General features: G+C 44.5%; 1 protein-coding gene across 5 annotated transcripts in view; it reads right to left on the bottom strand.

Moving 5' to 3' along the window:
• GLIS1 (GLIS family zinc finger 1) overlaps positions 1 to 9,215 on the bottom strand; it is a 203,491-nt gene extending 194,276 nt beyond the window's left edge. For 2 of the 5 annotated variants that reach the window (XM_063344619.1, XM_063344618.1), the window contains exon 1: positions 8,184 to 8,638. In XM_063344619.1, the coding sequence (XP_063200689.1) occupies positions 8,184 to 8,535 (352 nt within the window). In that variant the 5' untranslated portion in view covers positions 8,536 to 8,638. Of the gene's footprint in view, positions 1 to 6,700; positions 6,826 to 8,183; positions 8,639 to 9,081 lie in introns of those variants that run through there. The other 3 variants (XM_063344617.1, XM_063344620.1, XM_063344621.1) reach the window with 3 other exon arrangements.
• Positions 9,216 to 16,193: the final 6,978 nt, after the last annotated feature.

The raw sequence follows: 16,193 nt of genomic DNA, 5'->3' as shown, positions 1-16,193 counted from the left end.
GACCTGGTTTAGAGTGAAATGAGTCCTTCTGAATGCAGACTGATGCTTTCCTTGAGCACCCTTCCTGTCCTATTTGGTCTTCTCTCTGAACCGTCTGCCACTACCGAGATGTTCCATCAAAGAGCACAGTCATTGTGACTGATCATTTGCTCTCAGTGAAGGATTCAGGTTAAATCAAAGCCAGCTGCTTTAGAGAGGGGCAGGCGGCTAAAAAGAAGTTTAACAAAATAATAATAAAAAATGCAATCTAGAACCTACATGCATAGGAAATCTACTCTTGTATTTCAAATAAATAACTCTAAGGTATTTAAGCCTCATGCACAGAAAACAATTTTGTAACTTCTTTTTTTAAGTCGTCCTCTTGCATTGTTGTTCTGCCCTAATAACTCTGAAACGTGCTACTCATCTCTCCCAGTTAAATATCCTGTTTCACAAGCCCACTCTTAGATATCTGAAACTGCACAACATTTCTATCTAGCTTTAGGCATCTAACATTCCAAAGAATTAATATTTAAACTTATTATAAAGGAATGGGGATTGCATTAAGCACATAGTATTTAGCAAAACATTCATATTAATAAACCGTTGTGTTGCTTGTTTGAAGCACATTTATCATTCTTTAAACTCAAAAAAAAGATTATGCTCCAAAACTGACACATGTATCTATTTTCCTTTTAATACAACCAAGACTTAGATAGGATTATACAGTGGAAGCTATCAAATTTCAATTTTTACAATATGCTTAAAATTATATTATCTGTCTTTGCCTAGGGGATTGTTGACTTCAGTATTTAAGTGACTTAAGCATGGCAAATTGTGAAAAAGCAGTGAATCGCAGCACTTTAAATAATCCTAGACCCTATACCTCTTCTTGGGAAGCACCTCATGTTAACATTTGTATGCATATTATTGCTCTTCTATCTCTTGATTACAGATAAATCAATAAAGAAACCCTAATTGGTTACAAGGTATCACTAATTGGGTTTTTTGGTCTTGTATTAGCCTTTGATTTACACCTCAGATACACTCTCCCAAGCCAGCATGTGTAATTTATTTACAGCATTGGAAGGCAGGCAAAATACATCATCTACTGTTATACAACCTTCTACTAGGTATTAAAATACCAGGCCCCTGGAGACACACTTCATATAGTTCAGCAAGTTCCAAAATAAACCAAACCACCAACCCCTTAAGCACTTAAAACAACAATAGAGATCTGTATTAAAAAGTTAGTTTTACAGTATTTGATGATGTCGCCTTAGTGTCATTTTTCCCCTCTGGCTAAATATGCAAAAAAACACGAAAGAATGTATTTGCTTTCCCCTCATTCTAAGACAACTGACAACTCTGTAGCTCTCACAAAGCCCTCTTCTTATCACATGAATAAATGCCAGAATTAAATGCAGTTTAAGATCTTTTGCATTCATTTAACCCATAGAATAAATTTGATCGGGTAGATTCAATTACGGTGCTCCTTACCAATCCACTATACAAAATAATCACATATACATTCAGATGTAATGACAGAAAAGTCAGATAGAATTAAAAAAAAAAACAAACCAAAAAAAAACCAAAAACGAAAGAGAGAGCTCAAGCACTTTGTGATGATTTGACTGAGTTCAACCTTGCAATTCCTAAATGCTCAACACTTTAAAATAACCTAAAACATAGAATTTGTATCTATTTCATATTGCAGCTCTGGCAATGTCTCATCCGTTTTTCGAGTAGTCTCCTTTTGACAAATAATTAACAATTATTAAGATTCATTTAATATCCAAACTAATGACCGTCATAAAAGTTTTAAAAAAAATAAAAATAAAAATCCTTGTTCCAGGTTACTAGTGAAGCGCAGATTCTAAGAACAGAAAGTTCCAGGTTCTGACTGAGATTTCACATACTGGGTGCCAGAAATGTAATAGGAGGGGAAGGAAAAGGGGGAATTCTTTGCCTCTATTCTTCAAGGCCTGTGCAGAAAGGTAGTACTGCAGTAGTCTGAACTGATTCTTATCTGAATGGAAGAACAGGCCCTTGCTTTTTTTACATGCCCCATTTAAACGCAATAAAACGGCATGAGTGGTTTTAACTGGCCGTTCTGTGTATGTCATTGTAACGCTCCCTGCTCTCAGGAGAAGATAACAGCTGGGCCATATTCAGAAACACATACTTTTGCTATTGTTTGCACATTTGTAGGGCAAGATTACACTGTACCACAGTTAGCTAGCACTGCCCTTGCTTTGGAACCCTGTATTCTTTGAGTTACATCAGTGTGCTGGGAAACAACGTTTGGTGCCCGAGAAAAAAAAGCAAGCAAAACCAACAGTCTATTAAAAGCCGTTTCATGCACTGTGAAATGATTACTAGATTGCACAGTTTGTTCAAGCATGTTGACATATAATGATAGAAACCTGGAGTACAAAACAGAACAGTTTACATCTATATTCCCTCTCCAATTACCCTGCCATTGACATCTTCAACAGTTCTAAAATCACTAAACAGCAGAGGTTCACATTTCTAGAATAATGGTAATCATGGTACTGAACACAGAAATTATAGTCACAGTACTACAAATTTCTCTTTATAGTCCATACGTTATTCCACTTCCTAGCTTACAGATGGATTTCATACAAGCTTGTTATTTGTCCTACAAGCTCTTCCCTGTACACAGGATACAGAACTTCTGTAATATTAGGATTGAAATAATGACCCAGATAAAGTTAGTGGCAAGACTCTTACTATTACTAATAATTTTGAGTAAAATGTTGTCCCTCCTATTTAAATATTGAGCATCTTTGCTCGCTGAAAGTGAAAAAAAAACCTCCAACCAACTCTGTTGCAATAAAAAGTTACTATATCCCAGAAGACACTCACATTACATTTAGTAGTTTTACCAAATAGAATCTTGAAGCACTTCCAGAATATAATCTCAAATCTACTAAAAATCCTCAGCATACACTTTAACAACTTATGTGTATACAGGGTTGAACACTAACATACATATAATCATTTAGATATAGTTGAATACATAATTTAGAATATTCTAAGTCCAAAGTATTTGTAGTTGATGCGACTACTGACAGGAACACACTAATGCACATGCTTAAGCACTTGCAAGATTTAGATTTTAAACTTTTTCTTACTAGAGAAGAAAGGAGAAGATATTTTTCTTCCCATCCCATTTAGCAGAGTATATAATAATCTCAAATGTCATTCCACGTGTTAATGTAACATTTTAAAGCCAGAGTAAGTAATTTCTTATGTTACTTCTATTCCCTCAAGTAAAACTCCAGAAGTTACAAAATTTTTTCCACAAATCAGATTTATTTCCTGTAATCTGAAATTATTTGTTATTCCATATATTTCTACACAACATTAAGATAGATATAATATTTATTCTCTTCATTTTTTCCAATAGCTGTATTTTTTTCCTAAAGCAGATGCGTGTTTTTTGCTTTTACTTTACAAGTACTGAATGCCTTTGTATGACAGGTCGATTGTTAGATCTTCTCGTTTGTATTTACTAAGTATTCTCTACTACCAATCCCTAAATAACAAAGAATTTCATTAGATACAATTAAACCTCTTTTAAATTAAATCCATTAAAGGGTCATCTTCAATTCAGTGACTCTGATTTTGCAACACAAATCATTAGAAGAACTTCCCTCGGCAGCAAGTAACTGAAAATTATTTTTCTATTCAAGACAGTTATGCATTGTAGCCAGTTTAAGGGAGGAGGGGACAGTCACAATTTATCCCAAATTACTTTATGCGCACATTCTCCAATTTGCAGTTTCTTCTCCTTTCTCTCCTTATTAAAAAAAAAAAAAAAAAAACAAAACACCACAGATCATGAAGTAAAAAAGGGTTCTGTAACTGCAAGTTCACTTCAAATAAACTTTTAAATTCCTTTTTGTAGTCGACAGTTCAAACGCATAATACAGCAAGCAAGAGAACTACAGTGAAAAGAAAAAAAAAAGTATTACTACAGCTCTATATAAAATTGAGGGACTTTAGAGATCACCATACCAGTGAGCCCATTCCCTGTCTCCTTATCAGCCCAGATAATATTTATCAGCTCTAGTCAGTCCCATTTACTTCAGTGGGATAATTCAGGTGAACACGGACAAGGTATATGAAAGAAAATAGCAGAATCAGGACAGTTGATGCACCTAATAAGTCATATAACAAAAACATATGCTTTTGCTTAAGATCCCAACAGTATAAGCTGCTACTTATGCAAGGACTGTCCTGCTAACCAAGGAAATAGTCACAGGGTGTTGCAATGGCAAGATTTAACCCTCCTTCTCAACAGCAGAATAAAATGAATACATTTCAATACATTAACTATACATTTGCTATAAGCAGCCACAGCTAAAAAAAAAAAAACAAACAACCCAACACAAAAAAAACCCAACCCACTTTCTCCTTGGCTGAATAAAAAATACTCTCAACAAGGAAATATCCAACTACTGCAACCCGAACAGCTTATTGTTTTGCCCACTGTAAGTTAATATCTGAAGTGGTTACTGCAAAGGTCTGGGCCATTTGGATGATTTCCCAGTGGCACAACTAGCAGGATAAATCTCGTCATTTCTACTGAGTCATGAATTAGGTACACCAAACAAAACTGGAAAAGAATGAAAAGAAGTGTTTCCTGGTAACAACAATAATCAATGTCATTAAAAAAACTGAGACATTTGACATCTTTATAGATTACTCTTTTGTCATCACTAAAGCTTTCTTTCCCAAAAGTTTCTTTCCTGTTGACAATAATTAGTTTGTCCTATGTTGCTTTCAAAATGGTAAGACCGTAGCACAAAATACAATGAAACAGAACCAAAACCACAGAATCCCAGGAAAACATTGTAAAATGGACTTCATACCTTATGGTACAGTTATTCTATGCTGAGCAGACCACAAATGCCTGTATGAAGCACTGTCTGGGTGCAAATACTCTGCCTTGTGCCACACAGGGAAATCAATGATCAAGAAAAGCGTGGTGTGTGTTACAGCCAACCATACCAGAAGGGGGAGGCTGGGTGAAAACTGGGTGTTTATTTTAAACAGTTCCCAAACGGAACAAAACATGAAGCACAATTCCAAAATACTGATATTTTTGATAAACAACCAGCAGCTCCATCCTGCAAAGTGTAGACCCAAATGATCTGATTCCCACAAGTAATCCTCACCACCACCCCTCAAGTTTTTCTTTGTCTGTTCATGTAAAAAGACTTGCTCAGGCACGGAAGCATTTTGCAGGATCATAACTTAAACACTGTGAAGCAGTAGAGTAACACCACAGAGACATTACAACAGCAGGATGCTTTTTCTCCATTGTGATTACTTCAAAGCTGCCCTTTTTATTAGTAGGGTAGTGCATCATTTTGATTCATTCTTTTTTGAAAAAAATCCAAAAAAAAGTAAAGGCATGTTTAGGGAAAAAAAATATTTTTTACAGGCAACTATAAAAATTGATTTTGCTCTTGTTAAAGAGAGTCTTTTACCCTTCCCTATTTCAGCTTTCAACTGTGGATAAACCAAAACCAGGAGGCACATTCTGTAATCTAACCCAGATTGCAAAAGGAATTACTGGGTACACGGTACTCTGGGTCTGGAGAGCAGGAGACGCACAGCGTGATGATCTGAAATCAAGCTGTCATCAGTTTCCTTCCTAAAACCTTTTACTGGGTAAATCTGAATATTTCCCACTTCTTAGCAATATCTTGTTGTATCACATCCACACACAGACATCCTTGGCCCTTTTCTTTATATTCCTGAGAGAACCAAGGGTGTTGGGAGATGGTTTACATCACCCCTTGAAAGATCAGCCACTCTCCCGTCTGCAGCATAGCTCACTTCAGATACACAGAGCTCTGATTTTACAGTTAGATCACAGTGAGCAATTGAGTGACTTCTGTTATTTCTGTGGAACTGACTCATGAGCATTGGGTGCTGAGCAGGGGCTGGCAGCTTGCAGTATTCAGCGGGAGAACTCCAAAATGCCTGAGTGGACGTTAAGGCACTTGCTGACACTGTACAGGTCAGGAGCAGCACAGCCCACACATTTTAAATCAAACTCTAGCCCAAAATTTTACCTTCCCTGACTTCTCCTGAAAATATCTTCACGGGGAAAAAGAAAAAAAAACTACAAAACCAAACAAAAAAAAAACAAAAAACAAAACAAAACAAAACAAACCAGTGCTGCCGTCTTTGGAAAAATCCAACATCATCCATCAAATCACCATGCTCAGCAAATGAACACTATTCTGCCCACAGATACCACCTACTTATGCCCATGACTCAAGTCACCCATATGCTGAAGCAACCACAAGGTAATAACCTGAACAGAAAATGCATTAAACAAAAAACAGCAACAAAATTTAAAACACAGGGGTTTTTTTCCCAGTGGTGAAAAGGGGAAATTTCCCAAGCTGAAAATGGGAAAAGCATCCTTCTCCCAGAGCCCACCTACACCTACTACAAGAAATCCCAAATGAATGGAAATTACACTTTTCTTCTTACCCTCCCTAGACCCCTGCCCTCTGCAGCACCCACAAGAGAAAGCATGAAAACAGAACTAAGTAGCTCAAAGTGAAAAAGAAAAAAAAAAAAAAAAAGGAAAGTGCTTCAACAGTCTGCCTGGGTAGGGCAATGCATGGGTAGGGTCTTAAGCTGGTATGAACCCTAGTCGAGTGGCACCAACCTCACTCGTGAGACCACAAGGGACTTGAACATCTCATGAGTCCCTTCTACAGGCAGCAGTTGCAGCAGCACAGCAGTAGTAGAGCTCGTAGCTGTCCCTTCATACTTTGTGAATCCTCCTTCTCCCCCCTCCAAACCTGGTTCTGTGTAACAGACCTTCATTTCATTCTTGCCAAACATTAACCACCACCTTTTTTTTTTTTTTTTTTTAAATCAGGAGAGGAGAATTGCAGCATTAACAAACAGAAAAATAAAAAAGGTAATTTATAACCTGCTGCTCCACTCTGTCTGTATTCACTGGCGATGAACAAACACATCCCACAGTTTGCAGGACAGACCTCGCACAGATTGAGGTGTTCATTAACATAACTTCATGGCAGTGAAAGGTGCTATCACCCTAGGTAACGAGCTCAGAAAAGAAAATGTTACGAGTCCAAGGGCATGCAGTTTACTTTTATTTTTCAGAAGAATGGACAGAAAGTGATGCACTGAAAACATCCTACAGGGAATTGCCTTACACCAACAAGATAACAGCATGTACATCTCTAAAAGAGAGAACAGGAAAGGACTGAGAAGAGAAAAAGAGAATTACCTTTCTAACTTTACAAAAAACGTTGTTTTACTATTAATAACCTTAGGTGTAAATGTCTCTGCAATTGCCTTTGGAATGTAAAGGAATGCTTGAATTCCCTCAGAATCCATCCAGTGATACCTTAGAGGGATCCTTTTAAAACTAAATTTTGATTAACAACTTCCAGGTCAATTAACAAGTTCTGGCTCAAAAGAGTAACTAACAGAATTTAGTGGGCAATTCCTAACCTAACTTCAGCGCCACTTCTTTAACAATGTATGGATGAAAACTGGGCATTTGTTAACTAGCAGAATTTAACCTTACGCCATGCCGTTCAGGCACCAGGAATCCCGAGCCTGAGGATTGAACTGCCTGAATCCAGCATTTGTAACACCTCCGTGAAATACAAACTATAAATCCAAGCAACCGTGGTGAAACTGCTGAATAAGAACCAGGCATTTATTGTCAGTCAGGCGTACTCGCAAACAAACACCCCACACGCACACTCTGGCGCAGGACAGACTAACACAGTGTTCACCGGTGTTCAGCACCATCCTCAAAACAACCACCTCTGAGAAGCGACCAAACCGAGCAGCAGCCGCTCAGGAGAACTAAAGAAGATGCTGGTCTTGGGATTTCTTAAAGAACACTGAGAAACACTTTGCTTCCCATCGGCAAAATACACGAGTCTGCTTTATCCCGCGCCTCCAAGGTGCGTAAGAAAAAAAAAAAGTTTTAAAGCTTGCAGTTTAATAAACAAGTTAGAAAATATACTAAAGACCAAAAAGAAGCGGGAAAAACACACACATAGACAAAAAGAGCTTGATGCACATTTTTGTTTGCGTGGTGGATATACATATATTTTTGGTGGTGGTAGTAGTGGTGGTGGTAGTTCATGCATTTTTAAACTCACCCTTCACGCTTTGATGTTTCTGCTGCTGGAAATAATCTTTGGAGCCTCTAGCGCATCGCAGCTCCTGTGCCCTGGGCAGCACCGGGATCCTCTCGAATATGCTGGGTCTTTTGGGGAGGAAATCCAGCAGAGGCGCTGACATTTCAGGGGGGCTCTGCTGAGGCTCCGTGTGCTCACCGCCGCTGCTGACAGCGATTTTAAAGGACATCTGAGGATTCGGGAGGGCTCCACCAGCGCTGGGACGAGTCACCCGCGGCGGTTCCCTCAGCGGCGCTGCCTGGCATTTATCGGTCACCTCGAAGCGGGCCGGCCCGGCGTTGCCTTTCTGACCCCCTGCGAGCTCACAGTGCATGTCCGCGGCCGGCTGGTGCCCGGGCCCTCGCCGCTCTCCTGCACCGAGTGGCACGGGGGTGGCTGTCAGCGCCGGCCGCTGCCTCAGCCCCCGCCGCCTCAGCCCCCGCCGCCAACGGCCGTTAACGGCCGCCCGAGTGGCGCGAGGCTGTGGGCAGCCCCGCTCGTCCCCTCACGCACACCAGCCGGGGGGGGTGTGTGTCAGAGCTCGGCCCGCCCGTGAGGGACGGGGAGGCTGGCGCCGCGCGTCGGCTTTCCTCCCTCTCTAGGCAACACCGCCGGGGCTTCTCCTCAGCTCTCCGGCCGGGAGGGAGGGGAGAGGGGGAACGGGGTTGTGTCGAAGTCGGTGCCTTTCAAGCTGAGGCATCCAAGCGGATGCCCAGGCAACGGCGGACGCGGCGGCAGGGCACGCAGCGCCGCGGGGCGTGTTTGCCAAGGCCGGGCTCGTCGCGGCCCCTGGGTCACCGGTCCCGGCGACGCGCCGAGAGGTGCGGGAGGGAAAGAGGGAGGGGAGAGCCCGGTGACAGCCGCGCCCCCGCGCTCCTACCTGGGAGGGGACGCGCTGCCCGCCGGCTGCCGCCGCCCCCTGTCCTGCCGCCGCCTCGCCAGGCTCATGGGCTCAGCCCCGCTCCCCCGCCGCAGGGCCGGCTGCCTGAGTGAAGGCGGACCGGGCCATTACCCTGGCGCGGCGGCGGGGACAGCCCTTCGCTCGGGCCAGTCGGGGCGGGCAGGGGGAGGGCTGTGCCGCCGGGGCCGCCCCTCGGGGCTTTGACAGCGGCGCGCCGGGGAGCGGGGTCCGCCCGCGGGCCCGGCCGCCCCTCACGGCCTCGCCCCGCCGGGGAAGGGGAGGGAGCCCGCGGAGGGGGTCAGCACCCCACTGCGCCCCGTGCGGGGGCCCACACCTTCCCGGTGCCCGCCCCGGCCATGAGGGGTCCCCGCGCTTGGCCGTGGTCCGTGTTTCCCCTTACACCCGCTGCCCAGGGCCTGGTCTTTTCCCCTTGGCCCGCAGGCCTCGAGGGACCCCCGGCAAAACCCACTCACGCCTCTGCACCAGGCACACGACAGGCAGGAGCAACAGGACACCCACAAACCACCCAGCCGCGGAACAGACGGCAGCACCCTATAAACAACTTGTGTGCAGAAGCCACAGCAACTGCAGCGTGTCAAGGAGGAGCAGCGGGAGAGAGCAAAAGCCTTGCCAAGGGCCTGGGAAGCAGGAGATGGGGCAGAGGCGTGTAGAACCTATCCACATCATCTCCTTGATGACACAGCTTCAGGTGCATTCAGTGCTCCCTCTCTATATGTTCCCATCCTACAGGTGCCTGGAGCTGGCCCACTCCAGTGGGGACAATTAAACTAGCTCAGAGCAAGCAGCACGGAGCAGTGACATTTGCGCTGGCTCCTTCTGGGCCAGCTCGGGTCTGGAAGCAATCTAGCTGGGTTTATTAGCTTGGGCCTGGTTCCAAGCGAAGGCAGGCTGAGCTACGATGAGCAGCTTTGCACCAGCAAGCTTTACCAGCCCACTCTCTGCTGGCTCGGGGGTGTCTGCACCCTGCTGCCCTGCATGCTGCTGTCGGCACAGGTGCAGCGCAGCAGGTCTGTCACATACCGAGTCACTCCTACCTTTGAACTGTCCTAGAGTCACCCCTGACTTACACGGGTGTAAATCAAGCAGACGTCTGGTTGGAAATCACGCCTGTTCACATCAAACCTAAAGGAGAGGCTTGGGAGATTTAGCACAAGGAGGAGGGACAGCTACTGAACTGGCGTCTTTCTACACCCCTCCTGAGGAGCATCCCGCTGCTAGACGACAGAGATCTTAATCTTGCAGCACAGATGCTGCAGAGTGCCTCACTCACAGCTTTATCCATCTCCTTAATAACATAGGCCACCCTGCGGAGTAAAGGAATGGTCAAGACAGGAAAGCACGACTTTTTTTTTGGCAAACGCTACAAATGTTGTGGATTTGGTAGGACAGAGGCAACACAAGACACAAGATCTTGAGATGGAACAAGCAGTTCTGGGGGCAGCAGTACTAATGAAGTCTCGTTTGCAGTGCATCTCCTCCTTCCTGCCCAGTGTGGATACCATGAGGTCTACCGAAGAAGGAGCTTGCCAGCCTTTTCCCTCGACAAGGGCAGTAATAGGGTCTTTTTCTTCTGTAAGGCCACATCTTAAGTTGTCAGAAGTTAATAGCTCTCTGTCACATGTGGTTGAAAATTGATCAATGTCCTCAGGAAATGTTAGTGGGAGCAAGACACTACAAAAAAGGAAAAATCCCTACCTTAACTTTACAGAAAGCAAACCTAAATATCAACTAGCTGGCACAAACACTGAATTTTAATGGTGATATCCTGGGGATTTATCGAAACAAAGTAAAAATTTCCTGTGTACATTCTCCCCATGCACGGCTGTTCTCTACAGCCACACACCACCTCTCAGTGTTCTGCTAAACTACGTCCGTTCCCCAGTCCCATCCATCTGTGGAGCCCTCAGGACCGAGCAGCTCTTCCATTTGGAAACGCTAAAGGTACCTGGCAGTGCTACCAGAAACAGTAATCATTTAAGATACAAATGCACTGTGGTAACGGTCTAAACCCCAGTGACGTGAAGAGGCAGTAAAATTTACTGAGGGAAATATTATTCCTGGAACACAATGTAACCAGGGTAATCCTGCTGCTGCCAGCGCAGGAAAAAACTAGCGTTTAGGTGCATCCTGACCACGGCCTCAGCTTGTGCGAATTATTACATCTCTATTGATACACACTGTCTGAATATCTAAAACAGAGGGGGTTTCCTAGAAAACAGGTAGTTTTGGATATATTGTATAACTTCCTCAGGGATTTTGTTTCATGGCTCGGGATCTTCCCACAGCAAGTAGGGAAAAGGCAGACTTCAGAACCTCGACTGCTCTGACTTCATTAACCCACCTCGTTCGTTCTGCATTCCCTACCTCAGGCCACGCGTGTCCTGCTCCGAACTGCTGTTTATCTTTTTCTCACCATTATCCAGAATATTCTGCAAAATACCGGCAGGTGCCGCCACTCGCCTAGCGATAGCCCAGGGCTGGGCTGCTCCGCAGGCAGGAAGGGGCACAGAGCCTCCTCCAGCCTCTGGGGGTGGGAAATAAAGCCAGGAAGGCTTCGGACTGAAGCATATCACGACTCCGAGCTTCACCAGCGTAGAGGGCTGAAGCCTTCACAGCAAGGTAAATTTCTCCATGACAGGTCATCTCATGTAGACTGTGTAGCTCAAGCTGCAGGTACCCACATTCCTTCAAGAGGAGTTGAGGCCCCATGGACTCAAACCTTCTCGCACACCACTATTTCCTCATTTTCAAGTGAGGCATTTGGCAGCTGCCCTATCGTTGCTGGGACTATCCAGCAGGGGATGCCCATCCCTGGGCCTGAGGAGGAGAAGCAGGCGGTGGATGGACTTCCTCCTCCAGAGCTAGCTGTGCCTGATAGAGATTTGACACATAGAGCTGTTCCAAAGCAATAACGTGTCTCCTCCAGCAAGTCTGCAGATGCAGGAGGAACAAGTGCTGGGAGGAGCCTCTGTACTGAATCAGAAGATGCTTCATATGTTTTGGTTCTGGAACAAAGGCCAAGCAAGTGCAATCGTGGCTGCTAAGACTGTTTTATGCCCTGGGTCACCATGACTTCGCTGTATGCACAAGCTGTACAGCAAATACTGATTCACCCAATGTTGTCACTACATCTATGAGCTAGACGAGTGTCTCCCCTCCTTGTGTCCTTGTGAAAACCAATCATTGGCCTCTCCCCATGACACCAGTGCTCTCCCTTTTAGTAGAATAGGGGCGAGTTTTCCCCATATTAGCCTTCTTGTTCAACATTCCTGGTTGCTGAGGGCTGTGGTCATGGGTCATAGCACAACCCACAGTGAGCCCAGTTGCCTCTTCCCTCTGTTAATGAAGTTGCCAGCACCAAAGCAGACCTTCAGTTGAGGCAGACAGGCCATCTTCAATCCCTGAAGATGGTCCCTGGGGGTTGCTTCATTTTGAGTCAGATGTGAAAGGTGAGGTTGCAATTTGGGATAAAAAACATCCAGAGGAATACCACTGCTTGCCTGAATATCCTCTCCTTAGGTCAAGTGGGAAGAACACAGGTGATAAGTAACCAGAGACTTGCCCATCTGCCCATCGATTCCTACTTGTCAACCAAAGAAAGAGAAAGCAGATAGCAGCCTCAGATTAGCTCAGGCTGGGGTGAAATTGTACCTCACAGCCAGAAGATAAAACAATTGCTGGTGAAATGGTGCTAGTTGTGCCGATTGGTGTCCTTGTAGCCATAAAGTGCTGAAACACCAAGAAGTTCCCTGCCTCCATGGTTCTGGGCACTGGTGGTGGTAGAACAAGGCTGTGACACTAAAACCAGCTCCTGGACCATGTTAGCCGCAGAAACCACACAGTCCTCCTGCACCACCTACCTGCACCCTTAGCACACACAAGGCCATGTCACCCCAGGCCCAACTCAAAGCTTACACAGAGCAGCGAGGAGAAAACCAAAGTTTAAACAAGTTTGATACTTCAGGTTTTCCCTGCTGATACCAGCCAAGATCAGGTCATTGCCACAACAATGGTTTTCACAGAGTCTACAGGTGCTTTTGCAGACACACAGCCTCTGCTCCAGACAGCATGAGCCCCTGTGGTCACAGCTGCACAAGCTGAGGCTTGAGATGCTGCTGCCTGGGAGCCAAATACACATGAGGACAAGGAGACATCATCTGTAAAAGGTGAGGGGAACGGGAGGGGGGAAAGGACATTATGTGAAGGGGACCCCAGTTCACCAAATCCAGTCTTCAACGTGTGCTCTTTACCTTTGTCAGGAACAGATGGTTGCAACTGGCCTCAGCATTATGGCTGGTCACAAATCGAATCTTCGAGAAACTCAAAAGAAGGTAAAAACTCCAGTTCCCGGAGCAGTTCTTCTGTGGAAGGAAAAGAATGAAGCAGAACGGACACAGGTAAGGTGAGCTGCGCAAAGCAAACAAGCAGAATAGAAGTATTAATATCTCGTTCACATACTGAAATCCCTGCTTCTACTCCAGCAGGCAACAAAATTGAATTTCAAAAGGACACAATTGAAATTGTGAGGCCTTTGTGTAACTGCTGCAGTACAGACAGAGGTGGGAGGTGTTACCGTAAGCATTTTGCTAATGCAGGGCAAAACAAGCTCTCTGGTGGGAGAAATAACAAACTTTGTTATAAATAACCTGGTTGCAAACGAGCTGTCGATTCACACACAACAGTTTATTTACAAAGGCATGCCAAGTCCAGACTTGTTTTTGTTTTAATTTACTGCACCACAGATAGTAAAAAAGAAACAACCAAACAAAAACTGAGCCAAAGGGATTGTCTCTGTAAGTATGCCCGTTTCTTAGAGATTGCCCATATCCCTTTAAGGCAGCACAAAGCCCTTCTTTATAGTGGTTTTAAAATGACCTCCTAAATTAAGACAGCAGGGTCAAACTGACCACACATTATCTAGCGATGTACTCAACTATTGCGTCATAATTTACAGATTAGTTTATAGCTCTTGCAGTTAGAAAAAAGAAATTCCTCAGATCACTGTGACTTATCCTTTAAAAACAAATCTCTCTTCAATAACTACCATATTCTGGGACAATCATACAGTAATCTTGAATCCACCTTTGTCTTGCAGAGACTGCAAGAAACGACTGGCATGTCCAAACCCCACCGTAACACTACAGATCTCTCACTCCCTCCTGCCTGCCCAGTTAATTGGCAAATCATTCTAGAGGACTTTGAGGGAAAAAAAACCTTTAAAGAAGGGTTTGACCAGCCTGCATTCAGGACGTCGTTGTTTACACCTGCAGTTAGCTTCCTCAAACATTCATCTGTATTATTTCACTGCATCAGTCCATAAACAGATCCATCTCTCACACCATGCCTACTCAACACAGGTAGTAAAATAAACTTAAGTCATAAACCAACAAACAAAAAGAAAAACAGGACAGCACAACTTAAGAATGTTCAGCTCGTAAAATCCAGTCCCCATCACTGGGACATGCCGGGACTAGAATTACTGGTACAACCTCGATTCACGCCTGCTATAAATGAGTTATAGTACTGGCTTTATAGCATGGCCCCACACTTGTTTTGCCTGGGGATCCATATATTCACTGCACTGAAGATAGTGATTGCTGAATGAGCAGCTAGTCCCTCTTCTGCTCTCTCTTTATTGGCATAGTGTCCGGACCACACATTGAATATATTTCCTGCACATCAGCCAAGCCCTGCGCAGAATACAACGTTATTATTTTTCTCCAGCGCATTTCTTTGTTGACCAGCAAATTTCTTTGTCCATCAGTGCAGCAGCCTACCCACTGCAAACAAATATTTACTTATCATCATCGGAGGTGAGGGAGTGTGGGGTTAGGCTAAGCCCCGTTTTACAACAGAGGCCCAGAAGCCAAAAGCTTCAGTTTGAGTGCTAAACTTGTGACAAAGACTGGCTGCTTCCCCCACCCCTCGCTCTAGGTTATTTAGCATTTCCCATCATTGTATATGGTAGAGCACATTTCCAGTTCCGTCGGTTAAACTCAATCCTTGGTATCCCAAACAGAGCATGTGGAAACCGGGAGATTTGCAAAGAGTGGCCACCTGTGAAGAGCTGAAGTGCTGCTCAGGATCTTGGTGATGAAGGCAAGGACAAACACATTTCTCCCTGGCAGTGTTCAGCTTGCACTAACTGTGAGACTGGGCTTTCTCTTCCTACAACGCTCTGTGGTTGCCGATAAAGCCTTCCCCAGATCTGACTGCCAGGGTCCCCCCAGTACCTAAGTTTGAGCTGCAACCCTGCGCTCAACCCAGAACTCTGTACCACCACTGATGAGGTCCACAGCTCGGTGCTTCCCCAAACCTGCTTTTAGCAGGGACCTCTACTGGTAAACAGACAGGGAACCCAGCGGTTTACAAAGCTGGTGCCCCCAAAAAAGCTTGCCCTAAAGGTAGTCACCCAGCCTGTCTCTTGATCTGAAACATCTAACATTAGTAAACCCACAACTGGAGCTTGCTGAATGTGAACAGAGATATAACCTGCAACAATCTTTGACTGCCAGAAGGCTATATATTCCCACTACCAATTCCTTCAAAATTCACTCCAGGGCTCTCGCCATACCTTTTCAGCCAAGATGCAGTTAAATACAACAGCCAGCACCAGCATTGTTGTTTTAGTAGTCAGATTTAAAAGTTGAGTTAATGAAGAGGTGAAAGGCAAAGCCTGTATTTTTGTGTGTGTTTTGGGCAGGGGAGGGAGAGGAGCTCACTACTCATCCAGCACTTGGTTCCTTTGATGTCTGTCTGAGCACATACACGTGCTTTTTAGGCCACAGTTTTCTCTGAAATTCTTCCTATTTTTCAAACTGACCCTTTAGGGCGATTAGAAAAAAAAAACAAACCAACTCCTATGCCATTACCACCTATTAGAAGAATCAGGTAGCATATCCAGCAGGCCACCCAGGGAACTATTCCCACTTGAACTTGTGTTTTGATCTCATGGCAGGCTCCAGAGACACCATGTTCATTTATCGCCTGACTGACTAGCTCTACTGCAAGATATTTGCAAGGGCAGAAAGGTGAGGTCTTCTCTCATTCAGTTTTTGTCTTCTGAAATC

This window comes from Chroicocephalus ridibundus, chromosome 8 (assembly GCF_963924245.1).
Source record: "Chroicocephalus ridibundus chromosome 8, bChrRid1.1, whole genome shotgun sequence".
NCBI classification, from domain to species: Eukaryota; Metazoa; Chordata; class Aves; order Charadriiformes; family Laridae; genus Chroicocephalus; species Chroicocephalus ridibundus.
Note: the sequence above shows the minus strand (reverse complement) of the source record. Positions and strands in the feature narration are given on the sequence as shown.